The following is a 21,769-nucleotide window of genomic DNA, read 5'->3' on the forward strand; positions in this document are numbered from 1 at the left end:
AAATCTGGCCATTATACAAACAATGGAGTTTTTATAGTACAGGGATCGGCAACTTTTGGCACACAGCCCATCGGGGAAATCTGCTGGTGGGCCAGGATGGTTCATTTACCTGCAGTGTCCACAGATTCGGCCAATTGCAGCTCTCACTGGCCACGGTTCTAGGCCAAAGGGGGTTGCAGAAGTGACGCGGGTCGAGGGCTGTGCTGGCCGCCACTTCCCACAGCCCCCATTGACCTGGAACAGCAAACCACGGTCCATGGGAGCTGCGATTGGCTAAACCTGCAGACACTGCAGGTAAATAAACCGTCCCGGTCCCCCAGCGGATTTCCCTGATAGGCCATTGCCAAAGGTTGCCAATCCCTGTTATAGTAGGTGGAGTACATGTCTTGCTGCAATGTCCTGCATCGATAACTCTCATAGGAGGAGTAAGCATAAGAAACCTACATCCTAGTAACTGGCAGTGTGAAACAAGTTGGCAAAAAAGAAAACTATAGGAATGACAAAATAATAAATATCTCCATAGGAAACAGATGTGATATTTTACACTGGAGCACCATAACTCCAGAATTCTCCATGGATCTTTCAAGAGCTATTGAATAAAGTGGCTACATGCTGTCTGTTGGGCAGAAAATCAGAAAATTTTCTACAGATATAAATCTGAGGGATACTGCACCTCCAAGAAATCTAGAGCAATAACTAAAATGAAATGAACAACTATTCACTCTAGGCCACCCTTTCAATCAGCACTTTAATGGACTATTCCTCCCCCCCCCCCCGGCCATTTTTAAAGTTTAAATATCTTTTACCATGTATGATATGTTATCTCAGATCAATTATTAATCTCACTCAGAAACTGCCTGGGGTTTCATACATATTACAATTAGTTTGAGATAAAATATAATAATCCAGCTATGAGGTGGCATTTGGCATTCTTATCCTGGCATTTTTTTTAATCCAAAGCAGTTGTTTGTTTAATAAAGGTAAAGATGTTGTGGGTATTCCTTGGCACACAGATTGCTGCTCTGGTCTTTAACTCCTAGTTGAGCACTTCAGCTGTCTTCTATCTTCCCTTGTTATGTGTCATGATAATTGAAAGGAATGTACTTCATTGTTGCAGCTGTGCATATGTTCATACAAACTTTCTGGGCAAGAGTTTGTGCATGGACAAGATTACTAGTTTTTTATCTGAATCATTTCCTGGGATGATCAACTTTTTAATAAATTTTGAAGCAGTAAAATTGCTTCTAACATTTCAAATTATCCTGGCTGCCCCAATAGGCTAGAAATTATTAAAGAAAATGTTTGGGTGTTAGGAAATGTTGAAGCTAATATTGTATCAGGATTTAATATAGTTGGATGCTAAATTCTGCTCTTGCATACATACATATAGCTCCCATGTACTATGATGGGATCTACCCAAGAGCCTATGGGATCAGAATTTGGCATCGTATCCATATATCACTCAATGTAGTATAACAGAGAGCTTTTTACTAAAACTGGAATATATTGTCTGATTGCATGATGACAGCTCAGATAATAAAAGTTCACTATACATTACTTTTGTGTTAATCAGATCAGAATGAGTACCGGAGTTCTCTTTTTCATATTATTATAAAGTGTTCATGCAGAGCATCAGTCTAAAGGCTTCTCTGCCTGGAGAGTTGGTGCTTGGAAGGTTGGGTTGTAAAATCTACAGCGCTGTTGCCTGCTACACACCAACTGATTTGTGGACCCTGCCACCGCTCACTAAAAGTTATGTGGTGCGCTTTTGATCTACTGCTGTTTCTACAAGCTGTTTCAAGCAGCAGTAGATCAAAGCACACTTTGAAACTTTTAATGAGAAGCAGTTAGTTAGTGTGAGGTAGGTTAGCACTATTGGTTTACATCCCACCTTGCTGTACGCTAGCTCTCTATGTAGATAAGCGCTAACACAGCTTGATGTCTTAATACATCAATTTATAGCACTTTTGAGACCTTTATTTTCTCCCTACTTTATTTAACATTCCCTATACATAGTGCTTCATAAACAAAAGATGGAGCTCTTGCCCGGAAGAGCCAGATCCTGCAACCGACTATGCATGGATAGCTGCACCATCCATCCAGAGTCATATTAAAGTCACCTGTGTACATACAAGTGAATGGGCCTCTGTAGGGATATGCACATGGAGTTAATTGCAGTAAGATATGCCTAGTGATTATTGTAAACTATAGTTTAATAAATCTCTGAAATGCAATGAAAATAAGAACTGGGCTCAAAGGGAAATGGAAGTTCTCAGCACCTACCAGGATTTAGCTCTTAGACTTTTTTACACTATGTATTCTCTTCTTTTGATTTAAATTACATTAACCTTTACCAGTGGTCTATAGAGTTCCTGTCTCTTCCCCTCCAAACACACCCCATGTAGACTTTATGAAGGACATATCACGTGCAGACTTAAAGCATGCATGACATCATGTATCCATTATAAATTGTGCACCCCAATACCAACTGATAAGGCGAATTCTTTCAAATGAGTTTGTTAATGTATCTTATACTCTATTCTTTATTTATCTGCCAATAAAGAATTACATTTTACAATCACACCATTTTAGTCTCCCACCGAAAACCAGGCAATGAGTATAATTTCAAAAAAGTATCAGTTATAAGCATTGATAATTTGAAGTAGTTTGACAAGTTACCTACAAAGTTTTCACATATCCTGAAAGTAATCTAATTTGATTATAGCTGAGTCATGAAAAATGGGACTCCTAATAGAACTCTGATCACAACTATAGTTACAGAGCTGCCAAACAGTGCTATAATCATTGAGGACCTGATCCAATAGCCCATGGAAATCAGTGGAAAAACTCTCACAGATTGCAATGAGTTTTGGCTCAAACTCTTTATGATGTGTAACTCTAAACCAGTATGACCAATATTCTTCCTAGTTTTCAAGCAAACACATTTGGGCACTGTTTTGCCACAAAATATTTTGCTATTAAAGAACTGCAGCTGATCCAGAGCAGATGTGGAAAGGCTGACACCGATTATATGTCCCCCTGTGGGAAGGGGAGGCAGAGTGCGAAATAGGACTCAAAGAATTACAGTTTGGGCTCTGCTCTGCATCTGGGGCAGAGAAGCTATGTGCTGCCCCTAATTCAGGGCAGATTACAAGGTGTTAATCTGGACTGAGGCTGTAATCAGCCTGTAGAGGACAAAATGTTCACACATATGATAATGACTTTTGCTGGTTGGGAATTTTTTGACATAACTTTTTTCATCAGAAAATGCTGGTTCATCAAAATCAAAATGTTTTGAGGCGATGTATCACCATCAAAGGAATTTCTGTTGAAAGCCAAAGAGAGACAGAGATCCCAGAATAGCCAGGTAGGGAAGGCACTGAACTGAGATGGGTTCAACTCCCTGCTCAGAATCAGGCAGAGCAGGGATTTGAATCTGAATATTAAATTATGTATTATTTATCAAAGTGGAACAGCTCAGACTGATTCTATAGCCTGGTGGCTATTGCTGACTCTATAGCAGGGACTTGAACCTGTCTCCTCCAGGACAGGTGAGTGTCCTCCCCATCAGACTATTGGGTACTCTGTGGTCTCACTCACTCTAGAATTTTTTGTGAAAAATTCTAAAGGTCTCATTTTCGTCCTGATGCAGAGTGAAAACAATAATAAAAACCTTGAATTTTGTTCATGAAATGGAATTCTTGTTTTCTGGCCAGCCCTAATAATGACCATTTATAAGTGAGATGCAAACATCTCTAACACATTACTAATTGACAACATATCTTCTTTAAGTATAGCCAATACACTACACTAGTAGTCAAAATGAACTAACTATGAAGGAAGTTTGAAGTGGCAGTATCTATCCAGCTGTGGGATAACAGGCCTTAAATTTAGACACTAATCAGAATGACGAGTCAGGGTAATGTGATGACTTAACTCAAAAACAGTTTGCACATTTTTTCATCTAATTGTGTAGAAATATTCTCTTTTGCCTTCAAATAAACCTGATGATTTTCAAGCCAAAACCAACCTTCTTAGCCAAAACTGCAAAGGTGATAAATTTAGGGCTTATCATAGAATATGCTTGAAGTAATTTAAAGGAAATTCCCAAAGCTGTTTTCTGAAAGTACTTATATGACTTTTCCCCTTTAATCTGTCTTTTAAAACATTCATTTTATATATTAATTTACATAATCTTCTCATTTTATAATATACTGTAACAACTGATAATGGAACTGGAAATATGAAAAAGTAAATTTATAATTACAATTTATACAATAAATTTAAGAAAAGAGGAATTGTCATGCCAAATCAGACCTTTGGTTCATCTAGTTCAGCATCTTCTCTCGGAGAGAAGCCTGCTGCAGAAGTTTCAGAAGCAGGTGCAAGAAACCCTGAAATGGGCAATTATGGAATAACTAGCTCATGGAAGAAGTTTCTTCCTAAGTCCTCTCAGTTAGTGATTGCCTTAACTTGCGCTATTTTATAATATCTCTGTTTTTTTCCATTTCCTATCTCTCTGATCTTGACACACATAGGAAACATATTTGACCCGAACTCCAAATTAGTCTTTGGGAAAGATGGATCTCAGCAAAATTGTTCTATAAATCACACAAATATGTGGCTTGCTGCTTCTCAGCCTATTAATATGAGCTGTTTGTATTACATTCTATATAACAGGGAGTGCTACAGAAAGCAAAATGATGGTACTTCAGTTTCATAGTTAAATTCATTCTATAAAACCTTTTGGGAAAAATGACTGTGCCTGTAACCCAGAAGTTATAAAAAAATATGCTTTTTCGCCCTGCATTTGATAATTAAAAATACACCAAGGTGATTTTAATGTAGATTTTCCTCTTTTTAAAAAAATCTTTGTTGTACAGTGTGTCTGGAATTATCATGCTCTCTTTTTCTTACATGTGCATATCAATATGGAAACTACCATCATCAAGCAACATGAAACAGATAGATACAGTAGGGTAAATTTGCTGTGTGGAGGTATTTGAATGAATAATGGCCATTGAAGTCAATGAAATCTGTGTGGCTGAATTCCTGTTCTTCAGGCTTAATTTTGCCAGGTCTTGCCAGAGTGTATCTTGCATTTATCATGCTGCCACATAGCCCTCAAGGCCAGGGCCGGCTCTAGGATTTTTGCCACCCCAAGCAAAAAAACCACAAACCCTCTGAGAGCGCAACTGCCAAAGCAAAAAAAAAAAAAAAAAAAAAAAAAAAAAAAGACCCAGAGTGCCGACCCTGGAATTGTGCCACTTGCATAGTGCTTTTCTATCCTTGGATCTCAAAGTGCTTCATAATAGTGGGTAAGAATTATGAAGTATATGCCTCATACAGTTTTACTGCAAGCTATTTACAATAACATGAAATTTGGGAACAATACACCTTGCCCTTCCCCCCCGCCCCGCCGCAAAGTGTTATATGATCCATCTGGTGATCACTTTAAGCCTTTAAGCATGAGAATCAACAGCCTTTACTATTTTCACCATCATTATTATAACTGCAAATTCTATTCATATATTTGCACTGGTGTTTAATCCCTTTCTGAAACTTGCTAACAATATGGTCTGTGCCAATAAGATGTTTTTTAGAGGGAATTACTGATTGTAGACAAAATGTAAATATGAATAGGCAAATAAGTAAAAATCTTGCCAAAATTATTCACTTGCTAAAAAGAGCCCAAATTTCCCCAAGTACATAAGAACATAAGACCTGCCATAGTGAGTCATACCATGATCCATTTTGCCCAGTGTCCTGTCTCAGACAGTGGCCAGTACCAATGCTTCAGGAGGACTGTACAGAACAGGGCAATTATGGAATGATCCACTCCTGTCTTGGACCTGTCCTCCATGAACATATCCAGTTCTGTTTTGAACCCAGTTATACTTTTGGCCACGGCAATGAGTTCCACAGATTAGTTGTGCATTGGAATAACACCACCTTGTGTTTGTCTTCCACCTCTGCCTATTAATTTTATTGGGTGACCCCTCGCTTTTCTATTGTGTGAAAGGGTAAATGACACTTCTTTATTAGGTTTTTTCCACAACATTCATAGTTTGGGGCTGACATGGCTTTCCCAATGACAACTGTATGAGAACAGGGAATATATCTGTACAAGACTCTTTGAGAGTTATTGATCTCAGTGAAGATATAATTTAAATTATTTTTATATGATGACTTAAAAATATGCTCCAGGTCAACAACGAAGTATTGGGTTATATGCAGGAAGACATGCTGAGTGAAATTTTCTCTTGTGTTATGCAGGAGGTCAGATTACAAGGTCTTAATGGTCCATTCTTGCCCTAAAATCTATGAATCTTTATTATACTGCACTCCTCAGTTCGTCTCCCCTGACCTCATTCTCACAGCTATAAAGCACTTTGGGACCAAATGTGGGAAAAATCCTCAAGGAGGCCAGGAAACGCCAAAAGTCTCTACTCAAGAAGTATCATCTGAATTCATTCTTTAGGCTTCACAGAAGAAGTAAAAGAAGGTTCAGCTCCTGCTGCCTCCGTGAACCAGCAGATCCATATTATTCCACACTGTCTCCCAACTCCTGATTATTCTCCTACAGCTATGGCTGTTTCACAGTGTTAGGGAATTGCAGTTAGGAGTTAATGCTGCCCGAGAGAGACAGATCATTAATAAATATATTTTAAGAACATAGTTTTCTAATGAAGTGTTCCTTAAAAAGCCCAGATAGACCAATTTGTCATGTGTTCAGACTACTTCTACATAAACTCTATGCCCTTTTTTGTGAAGCAGGGAAAGATTTTTTAACTATCCTAAACAGAGACTATAAAAAGGATTGTGGGTGCTCATACAGGTATTGCTTCTCAATGATTTCCACATCAAAGGTGTGTAGTTTGTAAATCAAAAGATTTTTTTTCTAACTACTCTCTCTGTAAGCTCAGCATGGGATCTGAAAGTCAAGCTGAGTTCTTTCCTTCTCATGCACCACCCTGAGTAACAAAGGTTCTGCAGGCCAAATTAGTTCCTTATGTACAGACGTACTCCCCCCCAGGCCTTCAGATAGGTTGGACAGGTTTGTTTGATTGAAACTGTGCAAACAATTCATGCACAAGAAAGAACAGAATCCAGCTCACTCACAGCTAGTTATGTTGGCTGTGAACTGGTAACAGGTGTGAAGCAGTAAAAATATATTATCTTCTGAAGTCAGCAGGTAAAACTCACACTCATGCAGAAAAGACTTGCTGAGTAAGGGAGTGCCCTTTTTTACCAAGTCACTTTTTAGGGCACAACTTCACTTCCAGAAGTTCACTGAAGCAATTAAGTAAAAAAAACACAATTATCTTATTTGTCTAGTATCAACAGCCACACTTAACGAAAAGCAGCACGCCACATTTGCCACTAAAAATCATCCTTCATTTGGAAGAGGAACAAGTGAGAGTAACAGTTTGAGAGGAGACTCCAATATGTAAGACAGTAGCACAACTGCCTAAGTGACAATTTACAGCTGACATGTGGAGGCTGCTTTTGGCACTTTTAGATTAAGTTCTTTCCAAAGGGCTTTAGATCAAAGCTTTCAATACGACCATAGAACTGTCTGCTAGTTGGTATGAACTTCCTTTAATAAAATCAGTTTCTCTTGGGACCGATAAACCTGTGCCAGCAGCCCAGGGACATTTTGAGAGCCAGTCCCCCCTGTTTACACAACCAGAGAATGAGCACAGACAGCATTATAAATCACTATGCTTAGAGACCACGGTAAAGTTAATAATTTTCTTCTTGTGCAGCCATATATTAAAACACTCGAACAACAAAATGGGAGAACTCGTTCAGATCAACTTTTGCCTAGAATTGAAACTTGACTGCGGAAGCCTGCTTCTCTTTTGTTGCTGTGATAGTCATCTTAGAGCTCACTTATACCTCCAGGTTTCTGCCAGGAACATAATAATCAAAGTGGCACGAGAGACCTGTTTATTCATGATTCTGGCTTGATGGGAACCAGGAAATCTCCTCTCATTTTATTGTGATGTAGCCACCTGTGACCTTCATCTGCAGTTTTCTACAGCTTTTCAAAAATGCTGCAGGATCTACTCTACACTGTGTTCCATGTTACAACACTCATGATTTCAATGGAGTTGTACCAAAACTGACTTGGGCAGCATGACTCTTTGTTATCTCATAGAACATGGTTAATATATTAAAAATGCCACAGCAAATATTAATTACTAATAAATAGTTGTCCTCCATCCATGTTATGCTTACTAACAGGGTGCCATATTTCCATGTTCAATGTACAATGGAAGTTTGGATTTGTTTTTCCCTCATATTGTTAATGTTTTTTTCCCCTTATTATATTTTGTTTTCTTATTTTTTCAGTTAGAGGAAATGGTGCTTGAAAGGCTGCAGACATTATATGCTCACGCATCCGAAACATGCTTATATATGTATGCTATATATTTACTATGTTTGCATGTGTGAATATATTTCTATATAATGTATGAATTATGTGTGTGTATATGTATATGAATCTATTTTAGGGTTTTACACCGCTGCCCATCACCACAGTATCTGATCACTTTCCATGTAAAATAATTAGCAATAAAGAAGTCCCTAACAGACATCATGGATTATCTGGTGCTTGTCCTTTTTCAGGGTCAAAACTCTACTTGGAGTAGGTGATTTTAGGTTTGATTTTTATTGTAGGTTTTATTAATTCCCCTCTTTTAGTTTAAAATGTGGCATGGATATAGAGGTTGTGAGAGCAAAGATGACTACACATATGTTAGATGGGACTGGTGGTATCACCTATTACTAAAGTTACCTCACTATTTATATGATGATGCCTTGTTTTCAGTTGATTATAACTTTGCCGAACTGTAACCATTTCAGCAGAAAATTTCCATGAGGAGCGTCCGCTTCGTGCTGAATTCTTTTGAAAAATTTCATGCAAAATGGTTCAGCCATTTCCAAGGACTAGACAAGGGTAATGCTGATTTGCTCATGGACCTTTACTTTGAGCATCTCTAGCACAATCACAATCTGAAGGAAGGACTTGACATTTGGCAAGAGATAGGGAGATGAGGGCACTGTACCCTAGATGTGTCTTTTTCCACCCCTCTGAAAATACACCCAAATCTGATGAAGTTGTAAACTTTTGAAAAATTAGTTTGCACGTGCTCAGTAGAGACTTCCTAGAGCTTTGCAGCTAAATTCCCAGAAGATTCAGTCTTCACTGGGTATGCTCCAGCCAGGGGCTGAGCAGGAGTTTCTCTGCATTTCCAGCTCTGGGCTGCTGCGGGCACTGAAACAGAAAGCAGAGAAACTCTCTCTCCCGTACTTTCAATGCTCCTTGCCCCTTGCTGGGCCCAGGCAGCATGGAGGAGGAAGAAGCCTCATTTGAATACCAAAAGGGCAAAAGCTTGACTTTGTGGGTGGACTGGAATAAGTAGCCTGGGGTTGGAGGCTGGCAATGGGGGGAGGGAAGGGAAATTGGGTTTTGGAGTTTGGGCAGGAGAGTGGAGTTTGTAGCTGGGGAAAAAGAGTGGGTGGGGAGACTAGAACTCAGTAGGCAAGACGACTGGGCCTGGGAGGGGGTGCTGGGGAGAACTGGGACTGGTTAGGCAAAGACTGAGACTAAAAGCACTGGATGGGAGAAACTGGAAGGGGAAAATTATGACTTGCTGGGCAAGAGACTGGGTCTGTGATGAGAAGCTTGGGGAAGAAAACTGGGACTGGCTAAGTGGGGATAATGGGCTTGGAGAAGGAGATAATGGTTGGGAAGAGACCAATCAGAGACCGTTTGGAGGTGATGGGGCAGAATGGGACAAGCTCGTGCCCACTAGAATACAAAGGCTGCTCCAAAGCCAAGAATGGAGCCCTCAGTTCCAAAATTTCATCATTCCTCTGTGCTCAGCAACTATCTGTGAAAACCACTGGCAAAATATCCCAGCCCCTTCCAGTGCTGGTCTACATATATATATATTACATAATGGAATTTCTGGAGTTTTTTTAGTTTGCTTTTTTAAAACCCTAGGAAATTCAACATTGCAGTCAAACTGCATTAAAAAAAACATTAAAAACTCAATAGTTAGGAAATGCCAGAATTAAAGTTACTTGCGCAACCTTTTGCTTATGCTTATGTGACAGTCCTTAATTACATGACCATATATTATTTTTTCCACAGGTCCCCTGCCTCATTGAGTGCACAGAATGGACCACCTCTGTGGACGAATCAAGGTTGTGAAGTAAAGGGCGCTCTTGCTCATAGGATTCCTACTTCATCAGATGCAGAAGTGGGAAGGAGTGCAGTGAATGAGACAGGAGTTGCAGGATGAAAAAGGATGGTGTCATGGTTAAGGCAGTTGAATGCTGCCCACAGAATTGGATTCTATCCCCAGACTTTGACTCTTCCTCAGACTATGATGCTGGGAAATTCACTTAAATAAGGCCTTTCGGAGGTAGTAACTAATTGTGTGTTCCTCATTTTCTGGATGCCTGACCTGAGACCATGGGGTGTGATTTGCAGAAGTGTTGAGCACTCACAGCTGCCATTGAAGTCAATGAGAACTATTTTTTGAAAATATGAAGTTCTATAAAATGCTAAGGACTCTGAAAAATTCCTAAATCTCTCAACTGGACACCTCAAATTAGGAAACACTACTGATGTAAATCTGTGTGCCTCAGTTCCCTGTCTGTAAAAGGGGGACAATACCACCCTATCACGAACAGGGTGTTCTCAATATAAATTAATTAATATTTGTGAAGCACTCTGTCATAAACAGACAGTTAATGGTTAAGAGAACAGGAGTACTTCATATCTCTTTTGACTGTAAAGGGTTAACAAGTTCAGTGAGCCTGGCTGTCATCTGAACAGAGGACCAATCAGGGGACAGGATACTTTCAAATCTTGAGGGAGGGAAGTTTTTGTGTGTGCTGTTAGATTTTGGTTGTTGTTCTCTCTGGGTTCTGAGAGTGACCAGACGTGCAACCAGGTTTCTCTCCAATCTCCCTGATCAGGTTCTTATAGATTCAAAATAGTAAGTATTAGGTGATAAGGCGAATTAGGCTTATGTTTGTTTTCTTTATTTGCAAATGTGTATTTGGCTGGGAGGAGTTCAAATGTGTATTTTGCTGAAAGGATTTGAATTTGTACTTGTATACTTAGGCTGGGAGGGTGTTCCCAGTGTCTCTAGCTGAAAGACCCTGTAACATATTCCACCTTAAATTTACAAAGATAATTTTTACTGTTTTTTCTTTCTTTAATTAAAAGCTTTTCTTGTTTAAGAACCTGATTGTTTTTTTTATTCTGGTGAGACCCCAGGGGACTGGGTCTGGATTCACCAGGGAATTGGTGGGGAGAAAGGAGGGAAGCGGGAGAGAGAGGTTAATTTCTCTCTGTGTTAGGATTACTTTCTCTCTCAGGGAGAGACTGGGAGGGGGCGAGAGAAGGAAGGGGGAGAAGATGAATTTTCCTCTCTGTTTTAAGATTCCAGGAGTTTGAATCACAGTAATCTTCCAGGGTAACCCAGGGAGGGGAAACCTGGGAGAGGCAATGGGGGGAAAGGGTTTACTTTCCCTGTGTTAAGATCCAGAGGGTCTGGGTCTTGGGGGTCCCCAGGCAAGGTTTTGGGGGGGGACCAGAGTGTACCAGGCACTGGAATTCCTGGTTGGTGGCAGCGCTACAAGTACTAAGCTGGTAATTGAGCTTAGAGGAATTCAATGCTGGTACCTCATCTTTTGGACGCTAAGGTTCAGAGTGGGGAATTATACCATGACACACTCAGACACTAGAGTGATGAGCACCACAGAGAAGACCAGGAAGACATTAACAATTCTATCCATAGCAGGGTTTGAATAATTCACTGTAAACAAAGCCTAACTTCATACCTTGCACAATAAGGATAAAACAAAATATTGAATTCATTAACTGAGCACTGTCTATTACATGTGAACAGAGTGAAACTGGGATCCTGTGGAAAAAACAGTATGGGATCACTTAATTAAAAACTATCAAAATACATATGCATGAGAACTGCGCAGGGAATCTTTGTTCTGGCATTCCCTAATGTTTGAATGCTTGACTTCGCAATTTTTATAATTTTGTGTAAAAAATAATTTTACAACACACAAATCATAATTCTTTTTGTAAATGTTGTGACTGACCACTTCTCTCTCTCTCTTTTTATAATTAAAATTATATGCACTCCTCAAAACAATAACAGGTGGAAGATTACTGAACTGTCTATCAATATGAAAGACACGCATCTATCAAACTGTGACAGTATCTGCAGTTGATGACTCAGTGGAATCAGCTTTCCACTTCCAGTTTCTGTGACACCAATGAATGATGAATAGAGCTATTTTTGAACTCCTAGACCAATTCAAGATGAGAGAACCCAGAAAGACTGGATTTTCCTAATCACTACTACAGATACACCTAATAACATTAACTGATCCAAAAAACATACAAGCAAGATGCATTGTAATATACTGACTTGTGCATGTACTTCCACTTTCTTCCACTGGAAGGAATTTCAGACCTGTTCCAGTGCTTTGAGTTTCCTGCACCACAAGAGCTAATGGAAATATTGCTGTTTTGTAATGAGTGGAGGCCACGTTCATGGAAAGGCTGGTGAGTCATGATTTCTGTTCCTGATGACATTTGTATATGCTTAATTGATGACTACGGAGTATGTACCATAATAGGCAGCCACAAATCATTACAGCACCAAAGTGAATCATGATTGCTATACAAATAGATTGCTGATCAAAGAGCATTAACATTTGCAAATAACCATATGCGTAAGATATAAACCAGCCTTCTCATATGAGATGAGACAGAGAAACTGAAAAACATAAAGGCTAAGTTCTACATTCAGGCACCAGTACTAGTAACTTTATCGGACTAACTCTAGACCTACACTTTTGTACCAGAAAGCAGATGGTGACCCACAGACCTTACTACAAATCAAATACATTTTAGCATATTTAGAAGTTCAGAAAACAAAATCAGCATTAGCCACATGTCCACCTGATCAAGAAATGCAATCACAGCAGAGCCAAATATTTCTCTGCAGATGAACAATAACCTTTTAAAACAACATAAAAAGTCAGTTGGCAGTAATGGTAAGACTGGGCAAGATATATTTTCAGCAAGTTATGATTAATGGGAAGTGTATCGAGTGGGTGGGCATACCCTACCAGAATGCTAATTTTGACCCTGATAGGGAACAGATTACACAGCAGCAATGAGACTATATTTCAATGCTATTCCAAGGGCTGCATTCTGTTCTCAGTAAGAGTGTGTCATAACCTTAGTCCCAGATTTGAACCTTAGCGTCCAAAATATGGGGGTTAGCATGAAAACCTCCAAGCTTAGCTACCAGCTTGGACCTGGTACTTGCTGCCACCACCCAAAAAATTAGAGTGTTTTGGGGCACTCTGGTCCACCTGAAAAACCTTCCCTGGGGACCCCAAGACCCAAATCCCTTGAGTCTCACAACAAAGGGAAATAATCCTTTTTCCCTTCCCCCCTCCAGGTGCTCCTGGAGAGATACACAGACACAAGCTCTGTGAATCCAAACAGAGTGACTCCCCCTCTCCGTTTCCAGTCCTGGAAACAAAAGCACTTTCCTCTTTACCCAGAGGGAATGCAAAATCAGGCTAGCAAATCCAACATACACAGATCTCCCCCCTGATTTCTTCCTCCCACCAATTCCCTGGTGAGTACAGACTCAATTTCCCTGAAGTAAAGAAAAACTCCAACCGGTCTTAAAAGAAAGCTTTATATAAAAAGAAAGAAAAAATACATACAAATGGTCTCTCTGTATTAAGGTGACAAAATACAGGGTCGATTGCTTAAAAGAATATTGAATAAACAGCCTTATTCAAAAAGAATACAAATCAAAGCACTCCAGCACTTATATTCATGCAAATACCAAAGAAAAGAAACCATATAACTTACTATCTGATCTCTTTGTCCTTACACTTAGAAACAGAAGACTAGAAAGTAGAAACTACTTCTCCAAAGCTCAGAGAAAACAGGCAGCCAGAAAACAAAGACTCAGACACAAACTTCCCTCCACCCAGAGTTGAAAAAATCCGGTTTCCTGATTGGTCCTCTGGTCAGGTGCTTCAGGTGAAAGAGACATTAACCCTTAGCTATCTGTTTATGACAGAGTGACACAACTGCAGTGTAACTCCATTGATTCTGAGGGAGTTACTTCCGAGTTATGCTGATATAACTGAGTCCAGAACTGAGCACTTATGGTCAATTTAAAATATGGCTGTTCAGATGATGCAGAGGGAAAGGGAAAAGAGGAGATAAATATTTAATTAGTCTGTTCATCCTACCATGGCAATGACAAACAGTGATAATGACAGGAGAATTCAGATGACCAGTCACTTGGTTTGACATTGTCTGCTGGACATAGTACATTCAAACTTCTCCCTAACACAGCTGAAAACATCAACGAATGGTATATCGGGAGCTATTTTAGAACTTTATTCCAAAAGGTGTTCACAGCAAAAGAGCCCAGAAGGCTAGTTTTTTGCTCAGCACAGTGAGTGGATTTTCAATCGTTAAGTGCCTCTCCTAATTCCCAAAACACTCCATATTGTGGGCAATATTACACTGTTGCTTCCTAATCATCCTCTGGATTTCCATATAAGCCATTTAGTTAAGGAAACGGACACTCCAGTCATATCTATGAATGACCAATTTTTATAGGTGGAAGGTGTAAATATTTGTGGGAAACACGAACAGAGGTAGGGCCAGATATTTTAACATTTATTCAGACTCGGGTCTTGTCTACACAGCTGCACAGTTTAGACTACAGGGGTCTGAATAGCAGCACACACTAAAATGTTGCACTGTAACTTCCCTGTGTGGATGCTGCAGACATGAACTAACAGTTTCCTAGTTCATATTAATGCAATCCTCTTAAACCAGTAGTCTGATCTGTAGACATGCACCTTATTCCATAACTAAGCCACTGAATGCAATGGAACCACATGCAGAATCAGGCACTAATTCAATATATCAGTGGCAGAATCAGGCCCTTAGCAAAAACAAAGAGAACATTTTTGTCACAGCAATTTCTTCATTAATATTTACATTTACTTTGAAAATTGAACCTTTTCCATATTTACAGCCTAAAAATATTATTGACAAAGAAAATAACATGCATTTTAAAACTAAAAGGTACAACAACAAATTTGGGTTAAATTCTATTCCTGGTTATTCCTAGAGTGTATTGAGATTAATCTTTTTGTAAAGACATTCTCTGCTCAGTTTATCATGTTTGGAAATGGTTGTGAATCAGTCCTGATTCCTGCAAATATATTTGTTGTTTATGTATCAAAAAGTTTATGTGAACAAATTTCAACCTATTGGAAAAGGAGGGTATTGAGAAGGACTCACTTTGACTATTCAATCTTCTTTATTTCTGGTCCTGTTTCTGCTCTGGATGACTGATTTTATTTTAAACAGAGGAACAACAAATGATGATGAATTAAGAGAAGGAAACTCTTGTGCACACATGAACATTGTTTGCAGATGAATTCAGGTACTCATATGAAGAACAGCCATTCCTCAATTGTTTGTAAGAAGAAAAGCCCATTTATGGGAATGTTCATAGAGGGTGTAATAAGGGGTATAAAAACATTGTCAAACTAAACACAGAATTAAAACAAATATTTGCAAGTACTGTTTTGAACTCCTGAAACTATACTAATATATTGTGTGCAGAGTGTAGTGGGACTGGCAGGGGTGTGTCACAGCTCCATTCTGTCATATACATTCTCCATTGTTGTAGGAGTCATTAAAGGACCTTTCATGAGGATCTGATCTTTGAACAGTCCAAATGCTGCTTTAAGTCTCATTGGAGAGGGGTCTGGGCTTAGAATTGGGGAACTGTAACTATCTTCCTGATGCCTTCCGTCCCACCTTTGCACTGAGTGCTACCCTGGAGAAAGAATGAATGTAGCCCACAAACCATGCAATAGAGCTTTCCTTGGTTGCCAGTTTTTGATGATGCCTTTATCTTACCTTCCATCAGCTTCCCTGTCTGTTCTGCACTGCCTCCTGGGAGGATCTTGGCAATGTAGGCTCCAATTTCTCCATTGTTCCCTGGAATTTCTTTCCCACCTACAACTCGGATTCCCAGTCCATTGCCTGCAATCAAAAGAAAGAAACAACAGGTATGGGCAGAGACACAAATATTGGATATTTGTCTGAAGAGAAATGAAGACAGAAGACACATCAAAGGCTACATAAAGGAAAACAAACACCTACAGCAGCTTCTGAACTTGAGCATGGAAATTAATTTTACTATCAAAACCACACTGCCTTTGCCAATAGAGAATTCCTCTAGTGGAAAGGGAACATGGACCTGCTGAATTCACAAAAGGAGAGGCCTCCCAACTCCCTGGGTGTTGGAGATACACAGAGAAAGGCAACTCTAGTTCTGCAGAAATGGAAGCTATCTGCATGGATGTCTCCTGCCTCACTGGTGGATACCCTCCCCATAACAGTATAGTTCAGTTACCTTGTAACTTATGGAAAATGTTAGAGGATTATGGAAAAGTTCCCCAAAAAGTAATTGCTGTATCACTGAAGCCACTCATCAAACCTCTCCCATAACACTAAAAATATACCCTAAAACTTACCCTGTGTACTTCTAATAACCACAACTTACTGCAAAATTGTTAATTGGGATAGCAGATATATGTACAACAATCCTTAATTTGATACAGCAAATGCAGGTGTAATCTGGCTGCACTTAGTTTTATTACATATCTAAAAAAATACATATAATTTAGATGAACACATGATAATGGAGAACCATGAACAGCAAATATACACAGTCTTTGGAAGGTACTCTTACTTTTCTTACACGTTTGCTTTTACGTCAAAGGATATTATCAGAATATAAGAAATCTACAATCATATGGTGTTGACTTTGATGGTGATATTAAGTAGAGTTGGGTGGGAAGTGGTTTTCCTGTCAAGTGATACTTTTTAAGATTTCAAATATTTTTCTAGTCCTGAATCAGGATGGAAAGTCAAATTCTCAAAATTTTTGGTTAACTGATTGCCTGAAAGAAAAAAATAATCAGATTGGTCAATCAGAACATTCTGATTATTTCAAACTGTTTCATTTCAATTTTGGCCTTTTTAAAAAAAATTAAATTCATTTGAATTTTGAAAAAAAAAAAAGGCATTTCAACCTGGAACATAAAACTTTTTGTTTCAAAAATATCAAAACCTGATATTTTGACTATTTTTTCTTCTTCATCTTTTTTTTCCAAATCAGGGTGTTCTGACTTTTTCCCGCAAACAGTTTCAGTTTTGATGAATCTACATTTTCTGACTAAGCAAGCATTTCAGTCCTTGGTAATTAATTCAGACAAAAATAGATATTGTCAAGTAGACTGATGAATCTCTGCATCTAACGTTAAAATAATACTTGCTCAATTCTTAAAAGTTATTAAGTTGAACATAGTGGAATAGAAGAAATGAATCACCAAATCATCATTTTCAGAAAGTTGATAATGCTCTGTAATTTTATTTTAAATTTAAGCCATAAAATTAAATCATGCATACCTAACTCTTCTGGTGTTCTTTATATTTAAAAATATTTAGAGTATAACATAAAATTTTCCTTTGAAGAAAAAAAATCATAAATGAGATGTTTCAGACTTTTATCTAAGAGCATCAAGACTAATTTTTCCATCCTTGTTATAACTGCTAAAGTCATTAGCTTTCAATTTATGAATTAATAACTCAGCCCCTACTGGACGATTAGAGCCATCGGCTATGTAAAACCCATAGCTCAAAATCATTGCCACGCGTATCCTTTCATATTAATGTGTTCCCTGAGACTGTTATTAGCGCTCCAAGCAGTCAGGTTTTGTCATAAAGGCTACTAAGTAGCCAGAGAGACAACTGGAGCTACTGGCTCCAACCCTCTTGACCGTGGGTCTGTCCTGAAGAATCCAGGTTCCTCCTCCTACCCATGTGGTATATCCTATAACCAACTACCTGCAAGCTGTTTTTATGTATAGGCTGTGTCATGCCTGGCGTGAAGATGCTTTTCCACTCCTCGCTATCTCATTGCTTATTCTGGATTAGTCTCCTGGTCTGACTGTCTTTAGGGCCAGGAAGAGATTCCTACTAGGTTTTTCCATCCCAATTTGGCTATCTATTGGTTGGGTCTATGCTTTCCTCTGAGATCCTGTACAACCATGTATTAGTCAGGCATCTTGGGTGTTTCAGTTTTTAGCTGGTTGTACCCCAGATAGGTTGTCCTTGCCAATAAACCATGATTCAGCAAGGCAGCTCACTCAGTGTGCATACGCAGTATGTGTCTGTGAAGTGGGATTAGATCCACTGGCATCAGGAACACAAGACCCTTCCATTCACACTAGTTATGGGGAAAGCATGCCCTCTCCCGAATCCTCAAAACATACAACTGAGCCTTGGGCCCTCAAGAGCAATTGCCAAGAGCAGGTCAGTGCATGTGGGTCCGGCATGATGTGGGTTACAAATGAACATTGATCTGGGTTTGGTTTGGCAAGGATCTCCTCCCAAGTTCAGTTGATTTGGTTGAAATGTGGTTCAGCTGTGCCTGCACTCCTGCAAAGTGCTGAGCATTTTCCTCTTCTGAATATCTTCAGTGGGAGCTGAGAGGGCTCAGAGTATGGCTGGATCCAATACTTCTTTCTTGAATAAAAATTATGGCCAGTTTAACCCCATATCATGTGTTTGCCTTTATTATTTGGCTTAACACTCAGCTAAAACTTTACTGAATACAATGTTCTGTACATACACAGTTTTTCTGTTCAGCCACTTCATTTTTCCTGACACTCACTGAGAGAAAACAATTTTTTTATCTTTCTCTTATGTGTATAAATAACATTAATTTAAGGACTGAGGAAAAATAGGCTGACTTGGAGAGGACTCTCTAAAATAAATATAAAAAGGATCCATGAAAATCAATGTCATAGAACTCACCCAGACATTCAGTATAATTACAAGCATAGGAGATTGTAATCAGCTTCCTACCAAAGCATAACAATTATGGGAGTGGATATTTCTTTAAGAATAAATTTCACATGGATAATCATATTGCTGCAGGGCTGCTAATGCTCTAAATTTGATGATTTGGCATATAGTGAGTTGTCTCATGCTGTGCATAAAACAATGGTTGGGTGTGGCTCTCTGATTGTGCTATTATCAAATCTTGGATTATTGTAAGGTTCTACATTCTGGGGAAATTGTTATTCATTGTAATGAAAAAAACCCAACTTGATTATTTCACTATTATTTGTTATTTCAATGGGAGTTGGGGGAATTTAGCACCATTCTGGATTGGGTACTATATTATTATTTTATTTCTTTATATTATGGTAAAATAAAATGCATCAATCCTGAGTTCCTCTGTGATTTTTATAGAAATTAAAGATTCAATCCTTAAAACAGATGAGTATTTCACATCATGCAGGTTATAGGAACCATCTGTAACTTAATCAAGTGAAAATACACCACTCTTAAAGTCCACGGAAACAAACAGATGAGCTTTGCAATGTGCCCTGAAGGGTCAGCATAGATGATCTCTTTTAGACCGTGTTGGGGAGTAAAATCCAAAGCTGAGGGCCCTTACAGAGAACATCATGCTGGCAGCTCCCTCTCTTAAATCAAAGCTGTGGCAGCATAGCACAGGAAGAGAGGTACTATCTCAAATAAACAGACCTCAAGCCATTTAAGGATGTTATTTATTGCCCAATGAATTCACGAGGGGTCATTCCATTGACGTCTATCAGTACTGGATCAGGACCGTAGAGCTTTATGTGTCAAAATCAACACTTAACATTTCACCCAGAAACACGCAGTCAGTAAAGAACCTCAAGTGCTGTTGTAACGTGCTAGGGGTGGGACACCAGCACTTAACCAGAGCTGTGAGGAAACTGGAATTTCCTTGCTGTGGAAAATTTTGGAATTCTGAAAATATTTTCATTCTGAATTGGAACAAAAATTGGAAATGTGAAATTTTCTGCGGGAAGGAAATTTTTAAAAAATTCTTGGCTGGACATGTACGTTTCTAAAAGAAATATTTGAGAACAGATCAGCATGTGGTTTAAACTAATTGAATTAGCTTGGAAAGTTCTGATTTGCTGGGTTTAAATCATCATAACAGGAGTTACATTTTCACTCTTTGGGTTTTGTGAAAACAGACTTTCAAACCTGTTTTGTATAATGTGCCTATTGAAAATCCTACCCTCATTACTTCTGTCTGTAATCACATTGCCCAAGTTATCACTCTGAATGTGGGTAGCTTAAAAAATACCCTCCATAATACAGTTTCTCAGATCTCTTTTCCCCCCTTGGTCTTTTATTTCTTCTTTTAAATCTTTCCATCTTTCAAACCATTTTGATATTCATCTTTCAATTTCTGGTTTTCAAACCATTTTGATATTCATCTTTCAATTTCTGGTTTTCTGATTTATGAACTCCAAGTTTCTTTTTTCAAAAGCGAGGTCCAGTTAGCCATCAAAAATTGAATCACTGTGCTTTGAATAAGAGATGGCACCTTGTTTACCTTTGGCTATGGATTTTCAACTGCCTTTGAGAAAACAGCTCTTCAAAGGGAATGTTATACATTTAGATGCAATCCTTTTAAGATGCTTCAAAGCTGGAAGCACTGCTAATTAATTGCAACTGTTTTTTCATTGATCTCTCAAGGCTGTGAAACTCGCTTGCTAGCTAATCTTAACTCAAGCTTTAAGATTTATCACTCTCAGCAAAACATTCACAGAAGGACAGAAATTGATGCTCAACTCTAAAGAAATGTATCACGGGAAAATGAATTTGTAGCATGGTTCAATACACAGACAGCTACTGGTTTGGCTTATAAGCAGCTACTTATTTCTGAAAACAGATACAAAAGTCTGAGAAAAAATGACAAAAGTCTAATAAATGAAAGGACTTTTATTTTAGCATGAATTCAAAGCTATGGAAAAATACAAAAAATGTTGTATTGAGTCACTGGTAGTTAGGATCTATGATTTTTTTTTCACATGGATGTTTGAAGTTGAGAATAGACTGCTTAAAGTACACTGTTATGGATGGTTATACTCTCTGCCATTGCACCTCTGTTGTGACTCATAAAATATTATACTAGCCCTGATCACATATATTCCCAATCGCACCAAACTAGGTCAAACTGCATAATTGGTTCTGTAAAGTAAACAGATGCCCACAATTTAGGTATGACACCAATGAACTCATGTCACTGATGTCCTAATGAGCACCAGCACCCCACTGTGAAAATAAATTGCAGCTCTCTTTTTTTCTCATTTACACCATTGGTGAAATAGACTATAGATCAGATCTTTAAACGTATTTAGGCTCCTAACCTCCACTGATTTCAAAGATTTCACTAGAAGTTCAGAGCCTAAATATTTTTTTGAGGATCTGGGCCTGTCTGCCAGATGCTGCTCTCAGTTACATTACACTCCTGGAGTAATTCCATTTTCAGTCAATAGATTTACAACAGTGTAAATGAGACCAGAATTTGGCTCACTCTCCATTTTGAAGATTGCCTGTAGTTGGTGATATGTAGCAAATTTCAAGCAGTTTTGCCTCAAAGGCTGCAGTAAGTGACTGTCCACTTCTTTGAAGACTCCAAAGAATCTCTGATTTCAGTGAGAAGAGACACAACCTCTCTCTTGAAACAGGTTTTGATACACTAGACTGCAGCAGCATTGACAGTCCCAAAACAAGAAC

The 21,769-nt window shown here is 38.7% G+C and overlaps 1 protein-coding gene across 7 annotated transcripts in view; it reads right to left on the reverse strand.

Moving 5' to 3' along the window:
* PCLO (piccolo presynaptic cytomatrix protein) overlaps positions 1–21,769 on the reverse strand; it is a 540,429-nt gene that overhangs the window by 139,857 nt on the left and 378,803 nt on the right. For all 7 annotated transcript variants that reach the window (XM_030560944.1, XM_030561095.1, XM_030561007.1 and 4 more), the window contains one exon: positions 16,031–16,156. In XM_030560944.1, coding sequence (XP_030416804.1) covers positions 16,031–16,156 — 126 coding nt within the window. The remainder of the gene's footprint in view (positions 1–16,030; positions 16,157–21,769) is intronic.

The sequence above is a fragment of the Gopherus evgoodei genome, chromosome 1 (assembly GCF_007399415.2).
Source record: "Gopherus evgoodei ecotype Sinaloan lineage chromosome 1, rGopEvg1_v1.p, whole genome shotgun sequence".
Taxonomy (NCBI): Eukaryota; Metazoa; Chordata; order Testudines; family Testudinidae; genus Gopherus; species Gopherus evgoodei.